Raw genomic sequence first — 23,748 nt, forward strand, 5'->3', positions numbered from 1 at the left:
GCCCTCATTTGCTCTGCCCAGCACTGATTGGCTAGTGACGATTGGCTAGTGACTGTGACATAACATACACAACAAAAAAGCAACGTTTGCAATGGAGATTCATTATAGGTTCTCAAACCTTTGTGGGGGGTCAGGAGTGGGGTGGGTTGTTTTCATACAAGAGGTGATGCTTCCTGAAATATCCAGAACCCTGACTGTTTTGGTCTTTATTTCCGTTTTCCTTTGCCCTTCCTCTCATACTCCCTAAGCTCTTACGGTTCTTCTGTCTTGCTAGCCCTGCCCGGATGTTTACTGGTTTCCGATATTTACCAACGCAGCTTGCGATGAACTCGTAGAAGAGATGGAGAATTTTGGCCAGTGGTCCAAGGGAGGCAACACGGTAAGGCAGCCCTTGGTGGTAAATCTACCAAATTCATTAACAGATGCATTTTAAAAGAAGGATTCTAATACAGTGGTACCTCGGGTTACATACGCTTCAGGTTACAGACTCCACTAACCCAGAAATAGTGCTTCAGGTTAAGAACTTTGCTTCAGGATGAGAACAGAAATTGTGCTCTAGCGGCGTGGCAGCAGGAGGAGGCCCCATTAGCTAAAGTGGTGCTTCAGGTTAAGAACAGTTTCAGGTTAAGTACGGACCTCTGGAATGAATTAAGTACTTAACCCGAGGTACCACTGTAATTGTTTGAATCCGAGCTCTGCTTGTTTGTATCTCTGGGTTAAAATTAATAATAATAATAATAATTTTATTTATATCCCGCCCTCCCCTGCCGAAGCTGGGCTCAGAGCGACTAACAACAATAAAATAATTGAACGAAGACCTGAGAGGCTGAGGTTCGAATCCCCACTCAGCTATGAAGCTCATCGGATAGAAGTTTATACAGTTGACCCTCTGGATATGAATTAAATTCATCCCAGGGGTCTGTCCACAACCCGAAAAATCTGTAGGCAGAGACACCGCTTCTGTGCATGTGCACGGCGCAATTGAGCACTTCTGCGGATGCGGCGAAACCCAGAAGTATACGCTTCCAGGTTTGCCGTGTTCGTAACCCGAAATTTACGTACCCAGAACTAAAGGTTCCGCTGTAAAATGACGCACGGTTTGGAGATAACGGATATGAAAAAGATTTTCTTCCTTTCTCATAACACTAGAGCTCATGGGCATCCAATAATGTTGGAATATTCAGTGCATAGCCCTCTGCTCATTTGCTCAGTCCTCTTTCCAAGCCATCTATGGGAGCCAGTTCCATGCAAACTTCTGTGCTATGCAGAACTCTTCATCACTAAGCAAAATGTGGTGTGTGTGTTTTTAAAAAAAAGAAGTCTGAAAAGGGACTACCACCTAAAGCAATTAAGAATCTTTGCTTTAAAAAGAAAGCCTAGATCTTTCTCACTGTAGAAGCACACAGCTCAGACTTGCCTCTCTTTTGGTTCTGCTTAGATAAAGCATTCTGTGCGAACTGTATTTTTTCCATTTCTGTATCAGTTGGTTGAAGGAAATATATTATAATATTATTATTATTATATATTGAATTTACCATATTTTTCCGTGTATGACTAGGTTTCCCCCAAAAAAACAATATTGTCAAAAATCAGTGGGCGTCTTATACACGGATAGTGCCGAGGATGGACTGGCGATTGGTAGTTGCCCCCATCTTATAGATGGAAAAATACGGCATATACCACCCTATACCCGCAGGTCTCAGGGCAGTTAACAGAATAGGAAGCATTCATATGGGAGGCCCTTTTGATTTTGGTAGTAATTCAGTTTCAAACTCTAGCCTGCATCAGTTAGGTAATGCAAATCAGCATTGAAAAGTAACTTGAAATACCAAGTGACAAAAATACTAGGATAAACAGTATAATAATTTTGTTGAAGCAACAGTTCTGATCAAATGTTGAACTGTGTGGGATCACAAAGGTATGAGCACAAATCATTTAGACAAGGGTGTGGTTCTATTATTATTTTTAAAAATAACCTTTCAAAAGCACTTAATTATACAGGGCTAGTGCAATGCAAGCCACTCCACATTTTTCAGGAGCACAGATGTGAATATTCTGCCTCATATATTTTAGGGATTAGAGACAATATATATTCCTTCAGCTGTTCTGCAGCTGTGCGACGAAGGATCAAATAAGGGTTCTTTAGTCCCCCGAGAAGACAGTATCCTTCGCAGACTTCTGAGGTCTGGCTTTCCTTGTACACACAGAAAGGAATAAGCTTCTAGAGAGCATCATTCTGAAGCAAACCCTCAAAAACCATTGGCTCGCAGTGGGGATGCTGAGTTCCCCGTACCCAAACTGTGGAACTCACTTCTGCAGGAGGAAGTGATGGGTACCAGCTTGGTTGGCTTTAAAAAAAAGGACCAGTTTGTGGAGGAGGTCTACTAGGCAAGCTGGCTATGCTCTCTCTCCAGTCAGAGGCAGGAATCCTCTTGGATACCATCAGCTGGAAGCCACAGGAAGGGAGTGTGCTATTGCCTTGAGTCTTGCTTGCAGGCTCCCCACAACAGGCATGTGGTTGGCCACTGTGAGAAGAAGGTGCTGGACTGGACAGGCCATTGGCCTCATCCAGTAGGCTCTGCTTACATTCTTACTGGGCGTATTTTAAGGTTACCAGACGTCCCCGTTTCCCGGGGACAGTCCCCGGATTTACAAATCAGTCCCCTGAGAAAATCCTATCATTCCTATTGAAGTTGAAAAGTGTCCCTGGATTCATTGAAAAAAATCTGGTAACCTTAGTGTATTTGGGCCAGTCGTCACCCATTAGCCTCCCACTGTTGCTGCGATCAAATGGGGAGAGGGGTCTGAAGTATGTTGGGATACTGCCGGGAAGACGGGGGCATCAGGCAGGCCCCCAGCTGGCTCCAGCCACCGGCCAGCTGGCGGTCTCCCTTGGAACAGCATCAATCAGCGACACAAGCCTCAGATACTTTTATAGGCCGTGCATGCTCCATCAGCAGAGTGAATAAATCTTCTCACAGCAGAAGAGGGAGACAGAGAAATGTGTAAGCATAATGTACAGCATTTTATTCAGCATAGTTCAGGAACAAAGGAAAACATGTCTGCTTCCCTTTGTGTCCAGCAAAACAGCAGTGACACAAAAGCTATATACAAACGGAAGTTGTGGTTCGAGGACCCGTACCCCGTGCAGTGGAATGAAACACAAGGACACGTGATATAAGGTTAATGGGCAAGAAAAGGCCACAACTTTATTGATTACAGCAAGTGAAAAGGTATTGGCTTAGGCATTGGATTACGTCAGTTGACTCCACCCCCTCAGAGAGGGGTGAGTCAGAAACAAAGTGGGTTTATTCACCAGTAGGTGGAGCCTGTTGATGCTAATCCAACTATAGGCTCTCCCCTGATGTCACCGAGGGTCGTGCCATGGCCTCCCGCCAAGCAGGCATCAGACAGAATACACGACCGCCAGATTCCTTTAACGGAATACCCAAAAATTGAAGGCATAGGCGATGGCCACACCTAGCCCTTCGACACCACAACACATTATTCCAATGCCTAACCGCCACCCGAGCCCAAAAGGGGCTCGCCGCCAATACCCTCACAGCTGTAACCAATCCCTGATGCTGCTGATGATGCTAGTTAACCAAATGTCATTCCCTTGGTCTGAAAGATGAACCCCATCATTCTGGTACAAGGCTTGGTCGCCAATCCGGATACAGTCATGAGAGATGACTCGGCCATACATAAAGCGCACCCAACGGGCTATTGCACGATTTAAGAGTTTCCTGGATTTTTCAATGGCCATACAGTTCTGCGCACCGCGCCACACAATTCTCTTCAGGAAGAAGGACCAGAACACCGTTGTTCCGGGACACAAGGCAGCAATCTCATCCAAATCTCTTTTTATGTGCCACGACAAGTCCACACTTCTTCTGCTAACAAGGCCATTTGAAGGATAAGGATGTCAGGAGGGCCAAATGCGGCAACTCTCCCTCTCCGCAATGGCATAAGCTCTTCCCAACGCATGTCTCGTCTCGAAAACCAGGAAACTCGCACTCCAGGTGGCAATCCAAGGTTAGGGGTGAGGCCACAGGTAACCGACCATACGCGGGCCCAATGGACTATACCATGGCCACAAATCCAGACACTTCTGAGAACGGCTGAGAATAAAGGAAAGAAAAATACGGGTAAGTAGAGGTAATGGAGCAGAGCACATTCTAACGAATGTAACCTTTATGAGCGTCGGATTTCCACCGGCCCATTTCCTTAATCATATCCACTGGCAGGCCCAAGCGTGCAGTTGTTGTGGCGGTGCCAATCCTGAATGAGTGTGCAGCATAATCCTGGGAAGATAAACCACAGGCATCAATAGCTTTGCGGAGTACCCTTGTGAATTGGTGTCTCAACAAAGGTGACCCATCCTCGTGAACCAGGAGCAGGCCAGGACCAGGCAGTCTGAGGTAAAGGTACCATCTAGTGTCCTTGACTGGGCATGGGCCCTGCTGCGCTGAAGCTGTAAGTTTTACAAGGGAACCCCTACCTGACTGATCCGTTTTGGATTGACGTATCCGCACCGTCGTGCTAGCTTCGGACAACTGCACATCCTCCGTGAGGAGGCCGCACGTAGACCCAGTTGCATTAACCTCGGCTACTACTTCACCGACCCTCAAGGCGCCAAAAGGTGATCGCATATGCAGCGGGAAAAAGGCGGGCCTCAAACTTGGTACAGCAGATTGACCTAAACTTTGTGCATATCTGAGAGAGCAGCCCGTAAGAAAATGGCTTAGCATATGCTGCGGAAAAGAGGCGGGCCTCAAACTTGGTCCAACAGATCGACTTAAGCTTTATGTGTATTTGAGAGAGCAGCCTGTAAGAAATTGGCTTATGGCCCTCGGCTCTAGGGGGTTGCAGCTTACCCCAACCTTCATTAGCTCTGCGGATCAGGAAGTCACTGCACGGGTCGGAGGAAAACATGGCTTTACAAAGAAGCTGATGGCGACTACGTGTATCTTTAACGTTTTGGGGGCCCGGCCTAAAGGAGGCTATAACGTATGCCGCAGAGAACACCCGGGCCTCGAACTTGGACCAGCAAATTGACCTAAGTTTCATACGGATTTGGGACAGCAGCTCGTAAGAAATAGGCTTGCGGCCTTTGTTACTTGGAGGCTGCAGTCAACTCCAACCTTCAATTGCCCTGCGGACCATGAAGTCACAGCACGAATCGGTGGAAAAACATGGGTCTACTAAAGAATGTGATAGCGGCTATGTGTATCCTCAAAGTTTTCGAGGCTCAACCTAGGCCATGAAGGTGTGTTAAGTGGGTCGTGATAAAGCAGGATATCAAATCCAAACTCTTCTTCTTCTTCACCTGGCAGGACACCCGGATCCTGGGAGGATACGAAAATGTCCCGACGATCGATATCCACATGAACCAGATCAACTTTGAACGGGAGTGGTACAAGTTTCTCCTGGAGTACATCGCCCCCATTACGGAGAAGCTGTACCCTGGGTACTACACTAAGGTAAGGATCGGCTCATCTGTCGTTCTGAGAACATCCAGAATCTAATCAACAGGAATTGGTTCCTGCAGCAGGATTTGAACTGGAGACCCTAAGTTGGTGAAGGGGGGGGGGATGCCATAGGAAGTAATTGCTGGCCGTGGGAAGTAATTACAGGGAGAGGAGGTAGGTTGGAATATGCACAAATATGCTGTGGCGATCACACAGGGTCCCCGGACGTTTGACGGTCTATTGATCCCTGTGCCACCACTGTGATTGCTTCCCCGCTGCCACCAACCCGTTTCTCTCGCGTACACACAGAGTCCAGACAGTTGTTAACATTAAACCAAATAAACAAGTTTATTTTATAAGCCTGAACAGGTTTATGGTTTCAGATAATTTTTCTTGTCAGTTTCTTAATCTTAGCTTCTTTACCGGCCTATACCTTCCTAATAACTTCTAACTGATTATCCCAACTGTCTATCTGACTCCTCATAACAGATTCTCTCACTCTCTCACATCAAACTATCCCAACCCACAGATGTATCCTCACTCTCCCTTCTCTAACACCCGACTGACCCTTAACAACACTAACGCTAACTCCTCCCCTTGGGTTCCCACTGGCCAATCACTTCACACACATTTAACCCTTTCCTTATGACCCAGCATGATGTCACCTAGGAGGGCAAACGCCACAGATGCGTTTTTAAAACCCCAAGAGGCATTGTGCTGTGGAAGGGCCGTAGAGCAGCTGTTGTGCATGCAGAAGGTCTCATCTTCAATCCCCAGGTGAAACTGGGGAAGATTCGTTCTTGAAACCCCGGAGAGCTGCTGCCAGTCAGTGCATGCAATACTGAACTAGATGGCCCAATACTCTGACTCAGGATAAGACGGTTTCCTGTGTCTTAAGAAAAGGGCCATAGTTCAGTGGTGGAGCACCTGCTTTGCGTGCAGAAGGTCCTAGGTTCAGCCTTCAGCATCTTCAAGCAGAACTGGGAATGTCCCTTTTTCTGAAACCCCAGAGAGCCACTGCCAGCCAGTGCAGACAGTTCTAGATGGGCCAATTGGTCTAACTCAGTATACAGTGGCACAATCGAGGGCTGTAGCTCAATGCCTGCATGGCATGAAGAAGGTTCCAAGCTCCGGGTAGAGCTGGGAATCTCCCTTGTCTGAGAGCCATTGCCAGTCTGTGTAGACAATACTGAACTGGATGGACCAGGTAGAAGACAGGTTCCTGTGTTCCTGAGCCACCTTATATGGACTCAGGCTATTGGGCCATCTAGCTGGGCACTGACTGGCAGCAGAGTTCACCAGGGTTTCAGGCAAGAGATTTTCCCAGGAAGACTTGGGTCTTTCTCCATGCAAAGCACATCCTCTGCCACTCAGCTTCAGCTTGTTCTCCAACTAGTCAACGTTCGGTGGGTGGGGGAATCAATTCTGCAGGGTTTGCTGCAGAAGCCAGCAGAGCACAGCACTAGCTGGCTGGCGGCTGTGACGTCTCAAACCCTCCCTTCCCTCAAGCTGCTTTGCAACCTGATTGCCCCCCCCAAAAAAAAAACACAAAAGTGCCAAACAATCTTGATATACTAGTGGCTGCACAAAGCTTATGGGGAGAGGTGAGACTGACGACTGAATCAGCGATGCCACTCTTCTGCATGTCGGTGAAATCTGCTGCCTTGCCATAGACAGATCCTGAGCCTGACAACGCTCTGTCTTCATTCCAATTGGCATGGTGGCCCTTTTCATGATGTTCTGTCCGCTCCCCATTACAGACCCAGTTTGAGCTGGCCTTTGTCGTCCGGTACAAACCCGACGAGCAGCCTTCGCTGATGCCGCACCATGACGCCTCCACTTTCACCATCAACATTGCCTTGAACCGCGTCGGAATAGATTACGAAGTAAGTGCCATTGGAGATTGTTCTTCCGGTCCAAAAAGCATCTGGAACCTAACGGGCTGGGATTCACAAGAAAATAAGAACAGCCTGCTGGATCAAGCCAATGGCCCACCTAGTCCCATCCAAGTTGGTGGCCGTCACTGCTTCCTGTGGGTGTGAGTTCCACAGGTTAACTATGCTCTGCAAGAAGTCCTTTATTTTATGGATAGCTCAGTTGGTTAGAACGTGGTGCTGATAACACCAAGGTTACAGGTTCGATCCCCATATGGAACAGCTGCTGCATATTCTTGAATTGCAAGGGGTAGGCAAACTAAGGCCTGGGGGCTGGATCCGGCCCAATCACCTTCTAAATCTGGCCCATGGACAGTCCGAGAATCAGCATGTTTTTACATGAGTAGAATGTGTCCTTTTATTAAAAATGCATCTCTGGGTTATTTGTGGGGCATAGGAATTTGTTCATTCCCCCCCCCAAAAAAATATAGTCTGCCCCCCCCCCCAAGGTCTGAGGGACAGTGGACCGGCCCCCTGCTGAAAAAGTTTGCTGACCCCTGGCCTAGATGATCCTCAAGGTCTCTCCCAACTCTGCGATTTTATGATCTGTCTTGAATCTTTCAACGCTCAGCTTCATTAGATGCCCACAAGTTCCAGGGTTATGAGACCGGGGGGGGGGGGGATCCCTATTCACTTTCTCTGTGCCATATATGATTTTATAAACCTGTATCATGTTGTCTCTTACTCGCCTAAAAAGTCCCAAACGCTGAAACCTTTCTTCACTAGCTGACCTCAGTTACCGCTCACAGTTAGCCTGGAGAGAGGTAAACATTTTCTGTTTATTCCATTAATATCCCACCTTTTCCTCCAAGGAGCTGAAGGTGGCACACATAGTTCTTCCTCATTTAATCCCTACAACAACCTTGCAAGGTAGGTTAGATCGAGAGGCGGTGACTGGCCGAAGGTTCCCCTAATCAAGAGTGGCATGGCTGAGTGGGGATTTGAACCCTGGTCTCTTGGGTCCTAATCCAACACTTACGTAGAGGCACTCCCACACTTTCTAACATGCCCCCGTGTATAACACGCCTCCTATTTTGGGGAAAATTAAGAAAATGAGGGGGGGGGGAGATTGCCTCCGTGTATAAGACTACCCCCTCTTTTTTTAACATTTTTTTTTTATTTTTAAAAAACCTAGTCTTAAAAGTATGGTAAATAAAGTCATGTTCTCTCAGGAAAAGCATGCCTGCATTATCAAGGCTGGATGTCTGATTTAGCAAGAAGAACAGGGTGTCTCTTCTTTGTCTGGCTAGCTCAAGGCTGAATTTTTCCTGCACAAACATCCTTGACACAGTCTCAAGACAGTCTGAGTAAGCAGATTCTCCTAACAAAATCCTTTCACACCCTTAAAAAAAAAAACCTTTTCTTCGCATATAGGCTACCTATCAAGGCATATACAGTAAAGGTAAAGGGACCCCTGACCATTAGGTCCAGTCGTGGCCGACTCTGGGGTTGCGGCGCTTATCTCGCTTTATTGGCCAAGGTCAATATGGGACAGCTTCCGGGTCATGTGGCCAGAATGTGGCCATGACAGCTTCCGGGTCATGTGGCCAGAATGACTAAGCCGCTTCTGGCCAACCAGAGCAGCGCATGGAAACACCATTTACCTTCCTGCTGGAGTGGTACCTATTTCTCTACTTGCACTTTGACGTGCTTTCGAACTGCTAGGTTGGCAGGAGCAGGGACCGAGCAACGGGAGCTCACCCCGTCGCGGGGATTCGAACCGCCGACCTTCTGATCAGCAAGTCCTAGGCTCTGTGGTTTAATCCACAGCGCCACCTGCGTCCCTTCAGCATATACAGTACTGTACTATAATTCCACTACAAAAGCTTGTTGCTGTTTTGTTTTGTTTTTATAAAAAAAAATGTTATTCCTTCTTTTCAGGGCGGAGGCTGTCGGTTCCTGAGGTACAACTGCTCCATCAGAGCGCCCCGGAAGGGGTGGACTCTCATGCACCCGGGCCGCCTGACCCATTACCACGAGGGCCTCCCCACCACCAAAGGGACCCGCTACATTGCTGTGTCCTTTCTTGACCCTTAGAGCTGCCTCTTCCGGAAGGACAGAGAACGGGGAGGGGGAACCCTTTCTTCCCATTTTTACACCTCTGCAGGAAAAGCTCCACCTGGAATGAGGAATCCCTTGAATTCACGGAAAGGATTGGAGACAGATCCGTCATTTCTGCGCCCCACCTCTTGAGGAGGGCGTCCAGTTCCAAAGTCATGGTGTTCCAGGCAGAATATTTCCTCCTCCTAATTAGCATCCTTCCTCCTAATTAACCTTTCACATGCGGCAGGATCCTTTGGAAATTTATCCTGCTCCAGCCTTGCTGAAACCCCCCATTTTGTTCCGTGAGGAGAGCTGCCTCCACAGTTCCTGCCCATCATCATCCCTGGTGCTCAAAATCCCCCAGTCAGGGAAGCAGCCTCAATGTTTAGCCTCCAGCGAAGGATTTCTCTGATTCTGCCTTTGTAGCATCTATTTAGAGACAGCCCAAAGTGTTTCTCTATACCTCTAAAGCACATGGTTCCCTTGACACCAAGAATCCTGGGAAATGTAGTTTGTTATAGAGTGCTACAAATCCCAGCACCCTTAAGTGTAAACTGCACTTCTCGTGATTTTTTTTTTGGGGGGGGGGGAGCCACGTACTTTCAATGTGCCACTGTATACGCAGCCCTAGACTTCCAGGCAGAACATCCAAATGGTGCCTCCCAGTTACTGGTAAATATCTAATAATAAACTGAATAATTTTGCGATTTGGTCCCCTTTCTCGCATCCCAGCGGCAGCCACAACTCACCCTCCTACCCCCACCCTGACCTACACTGAAGTGGTAAGGCGATGGCAGAATGAAAACATTAGCTGACTTCACTTCCTCCTGTTCTGCAAAGTTGGCAGGAGAAAGTCAAGTCAGGCTTGCCTTAACATTGGATCAGTGGAGGCACCAATTTGCTAGGCAAATTCCTAGCATTCTAGGAATTTCTCCCCTTGGTCTGACGTCACACCCGAAACAGGCAGGCCCCAGAGAGGCACTTTCCAAGAGCTGTACGTATTTATTTGGGAAAGTTGGCCCCTTCCTTAGTAGGATGCCTAGTTTTCCTGCACAAAAAGTTGTACAGATTTCGACCAGAGATTTTTACAGTAAAAAGTTTACAAAAACTTCGCAACAACTATTGGTTTTCTTTCCCGGTGGGGGCGCTCATGGAGGGAGGTGTCCCAATTCGCATTTCAGAACACTGCACTGTGCTGGGAGTCAGTGGGTCCTGCTCCTCTTAACTCTTCACCGGAATAGATTCATCAACAATGTCATACATTTAAGCTCTGGGTTGCAAAGCACAGACAGATTTGCAAATTTGTGTGTGTGTGTGTGTGTGTGTGTGTGTGTATGAGAAAGAGATAAATTCCAGAGAAGCCATCCTGTTAGGCTGCAATGGATTGTATCAGATTGCTTTGCAATCACTTCAGCACCAGATAAATAAATAAAAACCACCCCCTTGGCCCTTGCTTGCAATGCATACCCATTGGCGTATACAGGACAACGTGATCTTTCAGGGATCCTGGTCCCACGCTGTGTAGGGCTTTCAATACCCAGCCCACCACCTTGAACTTGACCTGGCAGCTCATTATCTGTGATCAAAGCCGTTGGCATCTGTCAGGGGCTCAGGAGCAGAGGCACAGGAAAGGGAGGAAATAGAGAGCGAGGGGGAGGAATCCGAAGGAAATGTTAGCGATGACAGCGGTCCGAGGTCTCTGAGTCTTTCCAGCGAATCGGAAGATTCACAGAAAGGGGCTCCCCTGGTCAGAGCAAGGGGGGTGCCTAGGGGGACACCCCAGGAAGAAGGGGCCAGAGGGGACTCAGAGAGCAGCAGTTGGAAATCAGGACCAGCTTCCCCACCAGAGCGCAGTAGGGGGGAGGAGTCCCAGGTATCGGGATCAGGCGGCTCACCGCCAGCGGGAGGAGAGGAGTCAGGATTGGCCACGCCTCCATCGGAGAGCGAGGAAACGGTCAAGAGGAAGGTTGAAGGCTGGGCGCGCGCGCCAAGTTCAAATGTACAGGAGGGCGGCGCAGTTGGCAGCCCGGATAGGGAGCCAGGTCCCAAAGCCTGCCGAAAGGCAGGTGGTGAAGCAAACGCCTCCGATGGTGATGCAAATTGGGAATCACCGAGAAGTCATCAGCTTCAATGTCACCCAACTGTCGGACACGCCTGTAGTATTAGGCATGAGTTGGCTGCACAGGCACAGCCCAGCATTGGCTTGGTACCAGCGCCAACTGACTTTCGGCTCCTCCTACTGTGCGGAACATTGCATTCTGCCTAGCCCGGAAGGGGAAGAGGATGACCCGCAGCTACAATTAGGCACGCTGCAAGCAGTGCCCATCAAGTACGCAGCGTTTTTGGAGGTTTTCTGCGAGAAGGAAGCGGACAGGCTACCTCCCCACAGGTCCTATGACTGCAAGATTGACCTCCGGCCGGGGGCGACGCTGCCGACCGGGAAACTGTATTCCATGTCTGAAGACGAACTGCAGGAACTCAGGGAGTTCATAGATCACAACTTGAAGCGCGGTTTCATCCGGGAGTCGAAGGCAGTGGGGGGCAGTCCCGTATTCTTTGTGAAGAAAAAGGACACGCCCCAAAAAAGGCTTGTGGTGGACTATCGAATTTTGAACTCGAAAACCAAGCCCACAGCCTTCCCCATGCCCAAGATCGACGACCTGCTCGCGACGGTGAGAAAAGGACGCGTTTTCACCAAGTTGGATCTGCGAGGGGCGTACAACCTGATTCGCATACGGGAGGGCGACGAGTGGAAGACGGCCATGTTCACGCCCCTGGGCACCTATGAATACAGAGTTATGCCCTTTGGATTACAAAATGGCTCCCACTGTTTTCAAGCCTTCATGCATCACGTGTTAGCGGGACTCCTCTACAAGAAGTGCGTCTGCTTCCTGGACGACATCCTGATATTTTCAGAATCGCAGGAGGCTCACGAGAGAGACGTCAAGGAAGTTCTGCAGAGACTGCAGGAGCACAGACTGTACGCCAAGCTGGAGAAGTGCCAGTTCGACATGACGGAGGTGGATTTCTTGGGCTACAAATTGTCGGACAAGGGGCTCGCCATGGACAGCGCCAAGGTTCGCTCGGTGTTGGACCGGAAGAGCCCGCGCAATCGGAAGGAGGTCCAGCGGTTTGTTGGCTTTGCTAACTTTTACCGCAAGTTCATCAAGGGGTTCGCTATGCAGACGGCGGCCATTACCGACACGCTCAGGTCCAAGAAGAAGAAGTTCATCTGGACGGAGCAAGTGGAGCAGTCCTTTCAGAAACTCAAGCGTCTCTTCTCATCCGAAGAGCAGCTACTGCATGTGAATCCCAGCAGACCGATGAGGGTTGAAACGGACGCCTCAGACAGGGCCGTGGGAGCAGTCCTGTTGCAGCAAGACCTGCATGGGGACTGGAGACCGTGCGCCTTCTACTCCAGGAAGCTCAGCAAGTCAGAGCAGAACTACACCATCTGGGACAGGGAGTTGCTAGCCATTCATGCAGCATTCAAGGCGTGGCGGCACTTCCTTATCGGAGCCAAACACACAGTGCAGGTCCGCACAGACCATAAGAACCTGGAGTACTGGCGCACGGCAAGGTTCCTGAACCAGAGGCACATACGATGGGCGGAGTTCTTTGCGGACTTCGACTTCAGGATAGAGTACATCCCAGGCGACAACAACGTCATGGCGGATGCACTGTCCAGGAAGCCGCAATACCTCGAGGAGGCGGCACCAGCGGCGGCCAAGCACATTTTCGCACCAAAAGCGTGGGCGTGCGCTTCGGCAACCGTGGACCTGGATGCTGTACGTCGCACGCTGCAGGAGGACCCCTTCGCACAAGCCAAGATGGAGGAGGTGCACAGGGGCACGGCGAAGGACGACGAGTTCCAGATACGCGACGGATTGCTCATCCGCAAAGGGGCCCTCTACGTACCGGGAGACGACCTCCGCGCGAAGGTACTGCAGCAGTTGCACGACGCACCCACCGCCGGGCACTTTGGCAAAGAGAAGACTGTAGAATTAGTAGCCAGAGATTTTTGGTGGCCCAAGATGCGGGGGGAAGTCGCGGATTACGTCTCGAGGTGCGACACCTGCCAAAGGGTGCACAAACCGCCGGCGGGACTGCTGGAACCGCTGCAGACACCGCTCGAACCGTGGGAGAGGGTGGCCCTGGACTTTGTCACGGATCTGCCCAGCTCGAGGGGCAAGACAGCAGTGCTAGTGGTGGTGGACATGTTCACCAAAATGGCCCACTTCATTCCGTGCGCGAAGGTGGCCACGGCGGAACAGACCGCCAAACTGTTCATAGACCACGTGTTCAGGGTTCACGGTCTACCACGGTCTATCCTGTCTGACCGGGGGCGACAGTTCATCTCAAACTTCTGGCAGAAGCTGATGGGCATCCTGAACGTCAAGATCAACCTAGCGTCGGCGAGACACCCGCAGACCAACGGACAAGCGGAGCGGGTCAACGCCATCATGCAGCAGTACCTGAGATGCTACGCAAATCAGCAGCCTGCAACATGGGTGGACTACCTGCCGCTCGCCGAGTTCGCCTACAACAACACGAAGCACGTGTCCACGGGGGTGACACCGTTCTTCGCCAACAACGGGAGGCATCCCAGAACCTTCCCGGGATTAGAGAGAGTGGGGGAGGGGGAGCCACAGGCAGCGGAAGCCTTAGCATCAGAGTTGCAGGAGGTCCACGAACAGCTTCGGAGGCAGTTAGAACTAGCAAAGCACGCATACAAACTGCAGGCTGACAGACACAGAAGGGTTGGGGAAGACATACAGGTGGGAGACTGGGTTTGGTTAGCAGCCCAGGCAGTGCCGGCCAGATCGTTAGCGAAGAAGAAGCTCGGACATAAGCAGCTAGGGCCTTACCAAGTCGAGGCACAGGTTAATCCAGTGGCCTTCCGGTTGACACTTCCGGAGGGATCCAGAATGCACCCAGTTTTCCATAGATCGGTGCTCACGCCCTACAAAGCACCTCACAGATTTCAGGAACCAGGCACGGCACCAGACCCGCTCAGGGAAACGCCCACAAGGGGGGGGTCGCAGAGATTTTAGACTCGAGATGGGGGGAAGAGGGAGTAGAATATCTTCTCGCCAGAGAAGGTACCCCGGCCAGCGCCAACAGTTGGGTGCCGGACTATGCTTTGGAGGAACCTCTGCTCAAAGACGAGTTTCATGCCCTTTTCCCACACAGGCCCATGCCAGCCGAGTATTTCGACGACTGGCTTTTCACACCCACACTTTCAGCCAGCACATTCCAGGGGTTCGCCTCGGACGAGGAACCGGCACTAGACACACGTTCCCCGGAGGGATCACCCTCGGGGTCTGCCTCAGACCGCTCTTATTGGTGGGACGATCGACCAGAGGAGCAGTGGCGCAGGAAGTGGCTGGGGGGTCCTTGGCAGGCAACATCCCCAGAGGAGAACGGGGGAGAGACGGACATGGACGTGTTGGGGGAGGACGTTGGGTTCGAGCACGGAGGCAAAGAGATGGAAGCAGAGGAGATCGACGTCGGCGAGAGCACGGAGAACGAGCCGGACTTATCCGGCTGGATGTACGCCACGGGGGACGAACTGTATCCGGCACTCACCCCCACAACGACGGAGCACCCAGTACCCACACCGGAAGGAGGGGAGGGGGGAAGGGGGGGCTTCGAGGGGGGGATGGATGTCAGGGGTTCAGGAGCAGAGGCACAGGAAAGGGAGGAAATAGAGAGCGAGGGGGAGGAATCCGAAGGAAATGTTAGCGATGACAGCGGTCCGAGGTCTCTGAGTCTTTCCAGCGAATCGGAAGATTCACAGAAAGGGGCTCCCCTGGTCAGAGCAAGGGGGGTGCCTAGGGGGACACCCCAGGAAGAAGGGGCCAGAGGGGACTCAGAGAGCAGCAGTTGGAAATCAGGACCAGCTTCCCCACCAGAGCGCAGTAGGGGGGAGGAGTCCCAGGTATCGGGATCAGGAGGCTCACCGCCAGCGGGAGGAGAGGAGTCAGGATTGGCCACGCCTCCATCGGAGAGCGAGGAAACGGTCAAGAGGAAGGTTGAAGGCTGGGCGCGCGCGCCAAGTTCAAATGTACAGGAGGGCGGCGCAGTTGGCAGCCCGGATAGGGAGCCAGGTCCCAAAGCCCGCCAAAAGGAGGGGGAGCAGTCAGGGGGGTCAGCGTCAGCGTCAGAAGAGTCCAGAAAGGAGGAGACCCCGGGGGGCAGAAGGACCCAGAGGAGAAAGGAGAGACGGAAGAGGTGGAGTAAGGTTAGAGTCTTAAGCTGGTGTACAGGGGGTGGAGACTCAGATGGAGCTTCGCCGGTCTAGCCTCTAAGACGTAGAGCTGGGCGCTGCGGCTTGAAAATGGAAACTGTACTTCAATAAAGACTTTTGTACATTACTACCGGCTAGCGTTGGTCCTCTGTGAGCTGGGACCTGGAGCCAGCTCTGCCACATCCATTTGTCCCAGAAGATGGTGGAAGAGAGCATCTTCGGGAGTGAAGTCACAGCATTGGAGAGTTTCAGCACCTGCTGTGGCCGTCAAGACAGATATGGGAGAGACATGTTTTGTTGCAGCAGGGGCAGGTGAGGAGTCTGGTTGTGCAGCTGCGAGTGCACTATGGAATTTTTCTCTGTGCAAAGTGCTTCTTCTTCTTCTTCTTCTTCTTCTTCTTCTTCTTCTTCTTCTTCTTCTCCTCCTATTTATATTTATACTCCGCCCATCTGGCTGGGTTTCCCCAGCTACTCTGGGCAGCTTACAGCACATAAAAAATGGTAAAACATTAGATATTAAAAATTTGCTGATATAGGGTGGCCTAGTCTACATACAACGGTACAATAGCCATATGATTCAAAAAGAAATAGCAATGCAACATAACGTTAAAATTAAAAATTAAAAGTGTATCCCTCATGGACATAGCCAGGATTTATGTTACAGGGCTAGGACACCCACCTGTCTTCATCACCTGTCTGGCTCTGTCCAGCAGATTCGGAATGAAATGTCTCAACAGCCGTTGTTTTCAATTACTTTCTTTGGACCCCAATAGTTCAGAGAAGTCTGTCAGAATCTTCAGTCATTTGAAAACTAGGAAGTTAAAAAATTAACACCCGGGAGTACCTTTCATGTGGTTAATGAGTACATTTTGCAAAATTACAAAGAACACACCTTTTTTTATCTTACTTTTAAAAAATCTAAACTAAAACAAGTTTTCCTGGATTGCTGAAAACCATTTCAGCATTCCCTTCTCAAATTCCTCCTTTTTTCCCAATGCAGTTTTTCTGTGCACACTCAGTAAGCAGACTCCATTGTCTTTACTCCCCATAAGATACTGAATGAGCTCTGTAGGGCACAGCTGAGCAAGAGAGAGATTTCCATTTCAAATATTCTGATTATTTCCATTTTTAGTTAAGTATTTTTTTTTTATTTACTTGATTTGGAGGGGGCAGCTGCCCCCCCTGCCCATGATATCACTACAACATCACTTAAACACATACATACTATTATTAACAATAATACTATATACAAATTATAATATATAATAATAATAATAATAATAATAATAATAATAATAATAATAATAATAATAATAATAATTACAGCCCACATATATATATCCCGTTCAGCTTCCAGCCCCGGGACTTACCTTTCCCTGCAACCTTGCATTGGAGCTGGAAGGACGCAAGGGAAGGCCTAACAGGAAACTACATCTCCCATGAGGCAGTGGGGGTGGTGGCCGTCGCGGTTGGCGTGACGTCACCTCCCGGCGCTCCCCTCTGACGATGCCCGGGGCTTGGTTCCTTCTCGCAGCAGCGCAGTCCGGGGGAGAAGAAGGTGAAGGTGAAAGGGCAGCAGCGCCTGGGGAGCGGGTGAGGCGAGTGGACGCGTGTCAGCGGGTTCAGACGTGACAGCCCTCGAACCAAGTGCCGCTTCGCTAAAACCCCACTTGCTTGGGGTTTGGAGGAGGAGGGTGAGGGTGGCGGCGTTCCCTCGCGTGCGCGACACGTGTCGGCTCGGGTCACGCGTGCAAGGTGTGCGCCCAGGTGAGGCTCCGCGCACGTGGGTCGGGCATGTGCCAGGTGGGCGGGCGCTCGCTGGCTGCAGCCCAGTCTGAAGGGCGTGGCTGGCATGGGTGGCCTTGGGGCGGACTGGCAGGTGCGAGGGGTCGGGGTGAGGGTAGGATCCAGGTGCGGGAACCCCCTGCAAAACGAAAGACTGTTCCTTCTGCAAGGTATGAGCGTGAAGGTAAGCAGGTAGGGGGTGGCTGGATGCGGGGGTGTGGTCTGGGCAGGGAGGGGCAGCTGCCCCCCAAATCAATAAAAATGCATAGTATACTAAGGTTCTGCGCCCCCTAACAAAAGGCCTGCCCCCCTAAATCCTGGCTACGTCCATGGGCCTGCAGTTCAGGGGCGGGACATCTGCTTTGAATGCAGAAGGTTTGATACCCAGAATCTGCAGGTAGGATTGGGGCCAGGGCTGGATTTAAGTTTGATGAGGCCCTAAGCAACTGAAGGCAATGGGCCCTTTATATGCCCAGCTGTCCTTTGTCAAAAACAAATTGTCGCTGTTTTTTTGTGTTGAATATATGCTATATGGGGACGCGGGTGGCACTGTGGGTTAAACCACAGAGCCTAGGACTTGCTGATCAGAAGGTCGGCGGTTCGAATCCCCGCGACGGGGTGAGCTCCCGTTGCTCGGTCCCTGCTCCTGACAACCTAGCAGTTCGAAAGCACGTCAAAGTGCAAGTAGATAAATAGGTACCTCTGGCAGGAAGGTAAACAGCATTTCCGTGCGCTGCTCTGGTTTGCCAGAAGCGGCTTAGTCCTGATGGCCACTTGAGCTGTATGCCGGGTCCCTCGGCCAATAAAGCGAGATGAGCGCCGCAACCCCAGAGTCATCCGCGACTGGACCTAATGGTCAGGGGTCCCTTTACCTTTACCTAAGCTACTGAAGGTAATGGGGCCTTTTATATGTCCAGCTGTCCTTTGTCAACAACAAATCGTCACTGTTATTTTGTGTTGAATATATGCTATATGGTAATTTATGGACCTAATACGTATCTAAAGCCATTTGCGCATGTTGCTGTCAACCAGTCCATGCAGAATGTAGGCACCCTATATATAGAAATGAGCAAACCAGTGATATTTTAGGGAGCAGGCGGGGCCCGTTACAGGAGCCTACACAACACAAAACACTGTTGCTGTATGTGGGTTTTATTTTATTAGTTTTTTATCATATATTTTGGAAGCGTACATCCAGTTATTTATCTCATGTCTACAACTCGAGGTGATGTGCATTGGGTCCATCTAGTTCAGCATTGCCAACACTGGTTGGCGGCCAGGGCCAGATTTATGTTTGATGAGGCCCTAAGCAACTGAAGGCCCTTTATATAAAGGTGGGGCCCTTTATATGTCCAGCTGTCCTTTGTCAACAACAAATTGTCGCTGTTTTTATTGTTGAATGGTGGCACTGTGGGTTAAACCACAGAGCCTAGGACTTGCCGATCAGAAGGTCAGCAGTTCGAATCCCCGCGATGGGGTGAGCTCCCGTTGCTCGGTCCCTGCTCCTGCCAACCTAGCAGTTCGAAAGCACATCAAAGTGCAAGTAGATAAATAGGTACCACTCCGGCGGGAAGGTAACGGCGTTTCCGTGCGCTGTTCTGGTTCGCCAGAAGCGGCTTAGTCCTGCTGGCCACATGACCCGGAAGCTGTATGCCGGCTTCCTCGGCCAATAAAGCGAGATGAGCATCGCAACCCCAGAGTCATCCGTGACTGGACCTAATGGTCAGGGGTCCCTTTACCTTTACCTAAGCTACTGAAGGTAATGGGGCCCTTTATATGTCCAGCTGTCCCTTGTCAACAACAAATTGTCACTGTTTTTAGTGTTGAATATATGCTGTGTATTCCATTACTTACACCATAGGAGCCTGCACAACACAAAACACTGTTGCTATATGTAAGTTTTATTTCATTTGTCTTTTATCTTATATTTTCGAAATGTACATCCAGTTGGGTTTTTTTTGCTTTAAGTTTTTTGGGGCCCCCAAGAGAGTGGGGCCCTAAGCTATAGCTTGTTTAGCTTATACGTAAATCCGGCACTGACTGGGGCAAAGGCCTTTGCCTGAAACCCTCAAGACACTCTGCAGGGTCTGATCCTGGATATGGCACCTTCCTATTTAAACCAACCTTTAATTTGAAGCCAGGAAAACGATGGTCTTCCTTTATTTTGGGTGGGAAAGGACTATCTTTGATATAATAATTTGTACCCCACCCATCTGGCTGGGCCTCCCCAGCCACTCTGGGCGTCTTCCAACAAAGATTAAAAATACCTTTAAATGCATTTAAAAGGTCCTGGGATCAACCCTCAGCTTTTCCAGGGAGAGGCTCCTGGCCCCCCAAAACCCTGGTCAGCTGCTGACAATTCTGAGCCCCTTGTCTGACTCTGTATAAGACAGCTTACTGTCTAAATAAGCCATGAGGACTTGAATTCTACTTTATTTTGGGGCAGGGGAAAGACCATATGGCTTAGGGATAGAACACTTGATTTGCAGGGGAAATGTCCCAGGGAGAGGCTGCCTGCCTGAACCCTGCTAGCCAATATACCAAGGGCGCCAGAATCCGTATAAAGCACTTTTTCATGTGTTTTGGTGATAGTTTGGTGAGTCCTTATGTGTGTGGGAGGGAAGCAGCTCAAGTTACTCAGCTGCAACATGCGGTTCATGGGGGATTTTTGAACAGAGCACTCCTCAGCCACGTCTCCTCAGAAGTAAGTCCTACCTAACTTAATGGGGCTTACTCCCAGGTCGGGTAGGGCTAGGACTGCCGCCTGAGGCTCTCTTTCAGTTTATATTTATTTATATAGTGTCTTCCCCCCAGAACTGGGACTCGACGCAGCTCGCAAAAATTAAAAACTGTTGGAAACATTGCAAAGCTAAAAACAGATATTAGCTCAGAAGTAGCTAAACTGTGCTAGAATTGAAACGATGGAAAGACAAATCTGTTAAAATGCAAGTGGTGCAAACTGCAACAGCCCTTCCTTACAAAAACCCAAACCAATTAGTCCCCAAAGGAATGGCGTTGACCTGCCTGCAAAGGACAGCAAGGAGGGAGCCAGTCTGACTTATCTAGGGGGGAGGTCCAAAGTCTGGGAGCAGCCACCGAGAAGGCCCCATCCAGCGTGCCTGTGGGGGTGGCAGGAACGAGAGAAGGGCCTTCCCGAAGATCTCAAAACCCGGGCCGGTTCACGTGAGGACATTGGATCTTTCACATAGCTTGGACCTCAGCCCTATAGGGCTTTATAGGTAGTGAGGTGAGGTGACAATATTCTCCGGAGAATATTCTTGAGAATGAGAATAATGTTTTTTTTTTAATCCAGTTACATTACTGGGCATTGTGCCATTCACCATTGGCAGTTCTGAAATGTGAGCTACAGAAAACATTTTTTTTTTTTTAGTTTTAGTTTTAAAAATGCTATTCATTTAATTTGATAAACATTTGAATTCGTATGTATTCCAACTATATGTAATAGCCTTTTTTCTACTTTGGTGTGACCTTATTCTTAGCAATTCTATACCCTTGGCCATACAGTGTGATTTTTTTACAGAATGTAGCTTTAATGCTTTATACACTTAAAGTGCCTGGGCCTAGGTCTATACAATTATATGTAACAGCATGTGAGGTGGCCGTGATTTAAACAGTTGACGTTTGCCCATGAATAAACATGTATATTAACTAATTATCTCATTTTCAATGCATTAAAATGATATCATTTTCAATGCATTAAAATGAATATTCTCCTATTTTAAATGAAGATTCTCTAATATTCTCATTAATCAAGAATATTCTTGTGAATATTCTCCAAAAGATTATTCTCGAGAATTTAACCTCACTATTTATAGGTCATTACCAGTGCTATGAGTTGTGCTTGGAAACAGACCAGTAGCTAGTTGGGGTTTCTGTAGCAAGGGAGCCTTCTGTTCCCCATAGCCAAACCTGGCCAACAATATGATTGCAGCTCTTTGGGCAGATTGGATTTTCCTAGTGCTTTGCATAGGCATGTTTGCTCCCTGGTCTGTGGGTTGCTGGCGCCATTTAAGTCCCCCTGGAGTCTTTGCTGATATCTTTTTGGCGCCTTAAGCCTTAACTTTCCCATCCACGCTTGAGATGGACTGAGCTGATTTTGCTCTGCTGTGCTGCCAAACCTTCCTGTAGCTGTTAGTGGGTTGTTTTATATGTCTGTATAAATCGGAGGTGTTCATATGACGACGTTTCATGTGAATTTTTGCTGGTGTCGTGGTTAAGTTTTTAAATGTAAGTCGCCTGGAGACCTGAGTGCCTAAACAATCTAATCTGATGATTGGTAGATTTATTTGCATGCAATTTTCTCTTTTTGCTGTAAGGGAAAGAGTTGTTGTTTCTGAATAGCATTAAGATATTCCGTGTCGTCGCCATCGTTTCTAAATGCATTAGAAAATACTTAATAAAATACGGTGTCGGGGAGAAAAATGGTGGAAAGGATGGTGTGTTTCTTAGTTGGATTCAGGCAACACCTGCGCTATTTACAGCACCTTAAACAGTTATGGCTTCCCCACCAACCCCCAACCCCCCAATACTGGGAACTGTTGCTAAGGGTGCGGAGAATAGTGTTCTCCTTTGTTGTTGTTGTTTAGTCGTTTAGTCGTGTCCGACTCTTCGTGACCCCCTGGACCAGAGCACGCCAGGCACTCCTGTCTTCCACTGCCTCCCGCAGTTTGGTCAAAGTCATGCTGGTAGCTTTGAGAACACTGTCCCACCATCTCGTCCTCTGTCGTCCCCTTCTCCTTGCGCCCTCCATCTTTCCCAACATCAGGGTCTTTTCCAGGGAGTCTTCTCTTCTCATGAGGTGGCCAAAGTATTGAAGCCTCAGCTTCAGGAACTGTCCTTCCACTCAGGGCTGATTTCCTTAAGAATGGATAGGTTTGATCTTCTTGAGCCCATGGGACTCTCAAGAGTCTCCTCCAGCACCACAATTCAAAAGCATCAATTCTTCGGCGATCAGCCTTCTTTATGGTCCAGCTTTCACTTCCATACATCACTACTGGGAAAACCATGGCTTTAACTATACGGACCTTTGTTGGCAAGGTGACGTCTCTACTTCTCAAGATGCTGTCTAGGCCTGTCATTGCCCTTCTCCCAAGAAGCAGGCGTCTTTTAATTTCGTGGCTGCTGTCACCATCTGCAGTGATCATGGAGCCCAAAAAAGTAAAATCTCTCACTGCCTCCATTTCTTCCCCTTCTATTTGCCAGGAGGTGACCAGTGGCCATGATCTTCGTTTTTTTGATGTTGAGCTTCAGACCATATTTTGTGCTCTCCTCTTTCACCCTCATTAAAAGGTTCTTTAATTCCTCCTCACTTTCTGCCATCAAGGTTGTGTCATCTGCATATCTGAGGTTGTTGATATTTCTTCTGGCAGTCTTAATTCTGGCTCCTTACAGCTTCAATTCCCATAATTCCTTGGTAAGAGGCATTGATTATTAAGCTACTCTGTGCGGGAAACTGGAGTCTCCTGACACCCCTTAGCACCCCTTAAACTATAGTTCCCAGGATGCTTTGGGGTAAGCCAGGGCTCTTTAAAGTGATCTGGTGCAGATGGAACCCCAGGGATACACAGCTGGGGCTTGGGGGCACTTGCACCATTGGCAGGAAAAATGCAAACAGCAGCCCTGTGATTGGGCCATGTGCGTTCTCTAATCCTGTCCAACTTTCTCTCCTTGCAGTGACGGGGGAGCAAATTGGATTTGGAGCAGGGGAGACAGCTTCTTCACCTTTTCTCTGAACCGCTTAGGAAACAAGACGCAGGACATGATCGCCCTTTGAGAACCCAGCCTGTGCCTTAGAAGTAAGTTGGGCAGCGATTTGGGGTGGGGCGGGAGATGTTCCTCAAACATACATGCACCCATAATTTTATTTGTATGCCATAATAATAATAATTTATTATTTGTACCCTGCCCATCTGGCTGGGTTTCCTCAGCCGCTCTGGGCAGCTTCCAACAAAGATTAAAAGTACATTAAACCTTTCTGTCGTTAACACAAGGCGCCTTGCAACACGGACAAAATTGCATACTGCAACAAAAATAGTCGTAAAACAATGGATAAAACACATTCAGAACGTGCGCAGCCAAATCAAACAATTCCCACAATAAATCATAGTAAGTTCTAAAATAAAGGCACACAAAAAATTATATTGGTAACAGCAACAACTGCAACGATTCACAGCCAAGGTGTGGAACCTACATAGGAACCAACTTCATGAGACCAGATTTATTTTGATTATGTAAGGCATGGAGA

At 49.2% G+C, this 23,748-nt stretch overlaps 2 protein-coding genes and 1 long non-coding RNA gene across 12 annotated transcripts in view; 2 read left to right on the forward strand and 1 right to left on the reverse strand.

Annotated features, from left to right (window-relative positions):
* The window catches only part of PLOD1 (procollagen-lysine,2-oxoglutarate 5-dioxygenase 1), a 42,963-nt gene extending 32,069 nt beyond the window's left edge, over positions 1 to 10,894 (forward strand). For both annotated transcript variants that reach the window (XM_077930957.1, XM_028741611.2), the window contains 4 exons: positions 275 to 379; positions 5,337 to 5,483; positions 7,232 to 7,357; positions 9,287 to 10,894. In XM_077930957.1, coding sequence (XP_077787083.1) covers positions 275 to 379; positions 5,337 to 5,483; positions 7,232 to 7,357; positions 9,287 to 9,442 — 534 coding nt within the window. In that variant the 3' untranslated portion in view covers positions 9,443 to 10,894. The remainder of the gene's footprint in view (positions 1 to 274; positions 380 to 5,336; positions 5,484 to 7,231; positions 7,358 to 9,286) is intronic.
* On the reverse strand, positions 7,291 to 17,201 carry LOC114602880 (uncharacterized). The gene is made up of 3 exons (XR_003708007.2): positions 17,069 to 17,201; positions 16,378 to 16,509; positions 7,291 to 7,413 (listed from the first exon to the last, which is right to left on the reverse strand). It is a non-coding gene; the product is annotated as an uncharacterized LOC114602880 (long non-coding RNA).
* MFN2 (mitofusin 2) overlaps positions 17,167 to 23,748 on the forward strand; it is a 38,629-nt gene continuing 32,047 nt past the window's right edge. Inside the window, exons 1-2 of one of the 9 annotated variants that reach the window (XM_077930963.1) lie at positions 17,167 to 17,256; positions 23,178 to 23,299. The gene's annotated coding sequence lies outside the window, so the exon portion shown is untranslated. Of the gene's footprint in view, positions 17,466 to 17,537; positions 17,668 to 23,177; positions 23,300 to 23,748 lie in introns of those variants that run through there. The other 8 variants (XM_077930959.1, XM_077930964.1, XM_077930961.1 and 5 more) reach the window with 8 other exon arrangements.

Source organism: Podarcis muralis, chromosome 7 (assembly GCF_964188315.1).
Source record: "Podarcis muralis chromosome 7, rPodMur119.hap1.1, whole genome shotgun sequence".
In the NCBI taxonomy this organism is placed as follows: Eukaryota; Metazoa; Chordata; class Lepidosauria; order Squamata; family Lacertidae; genus Podarcis; species Podarcis muralis.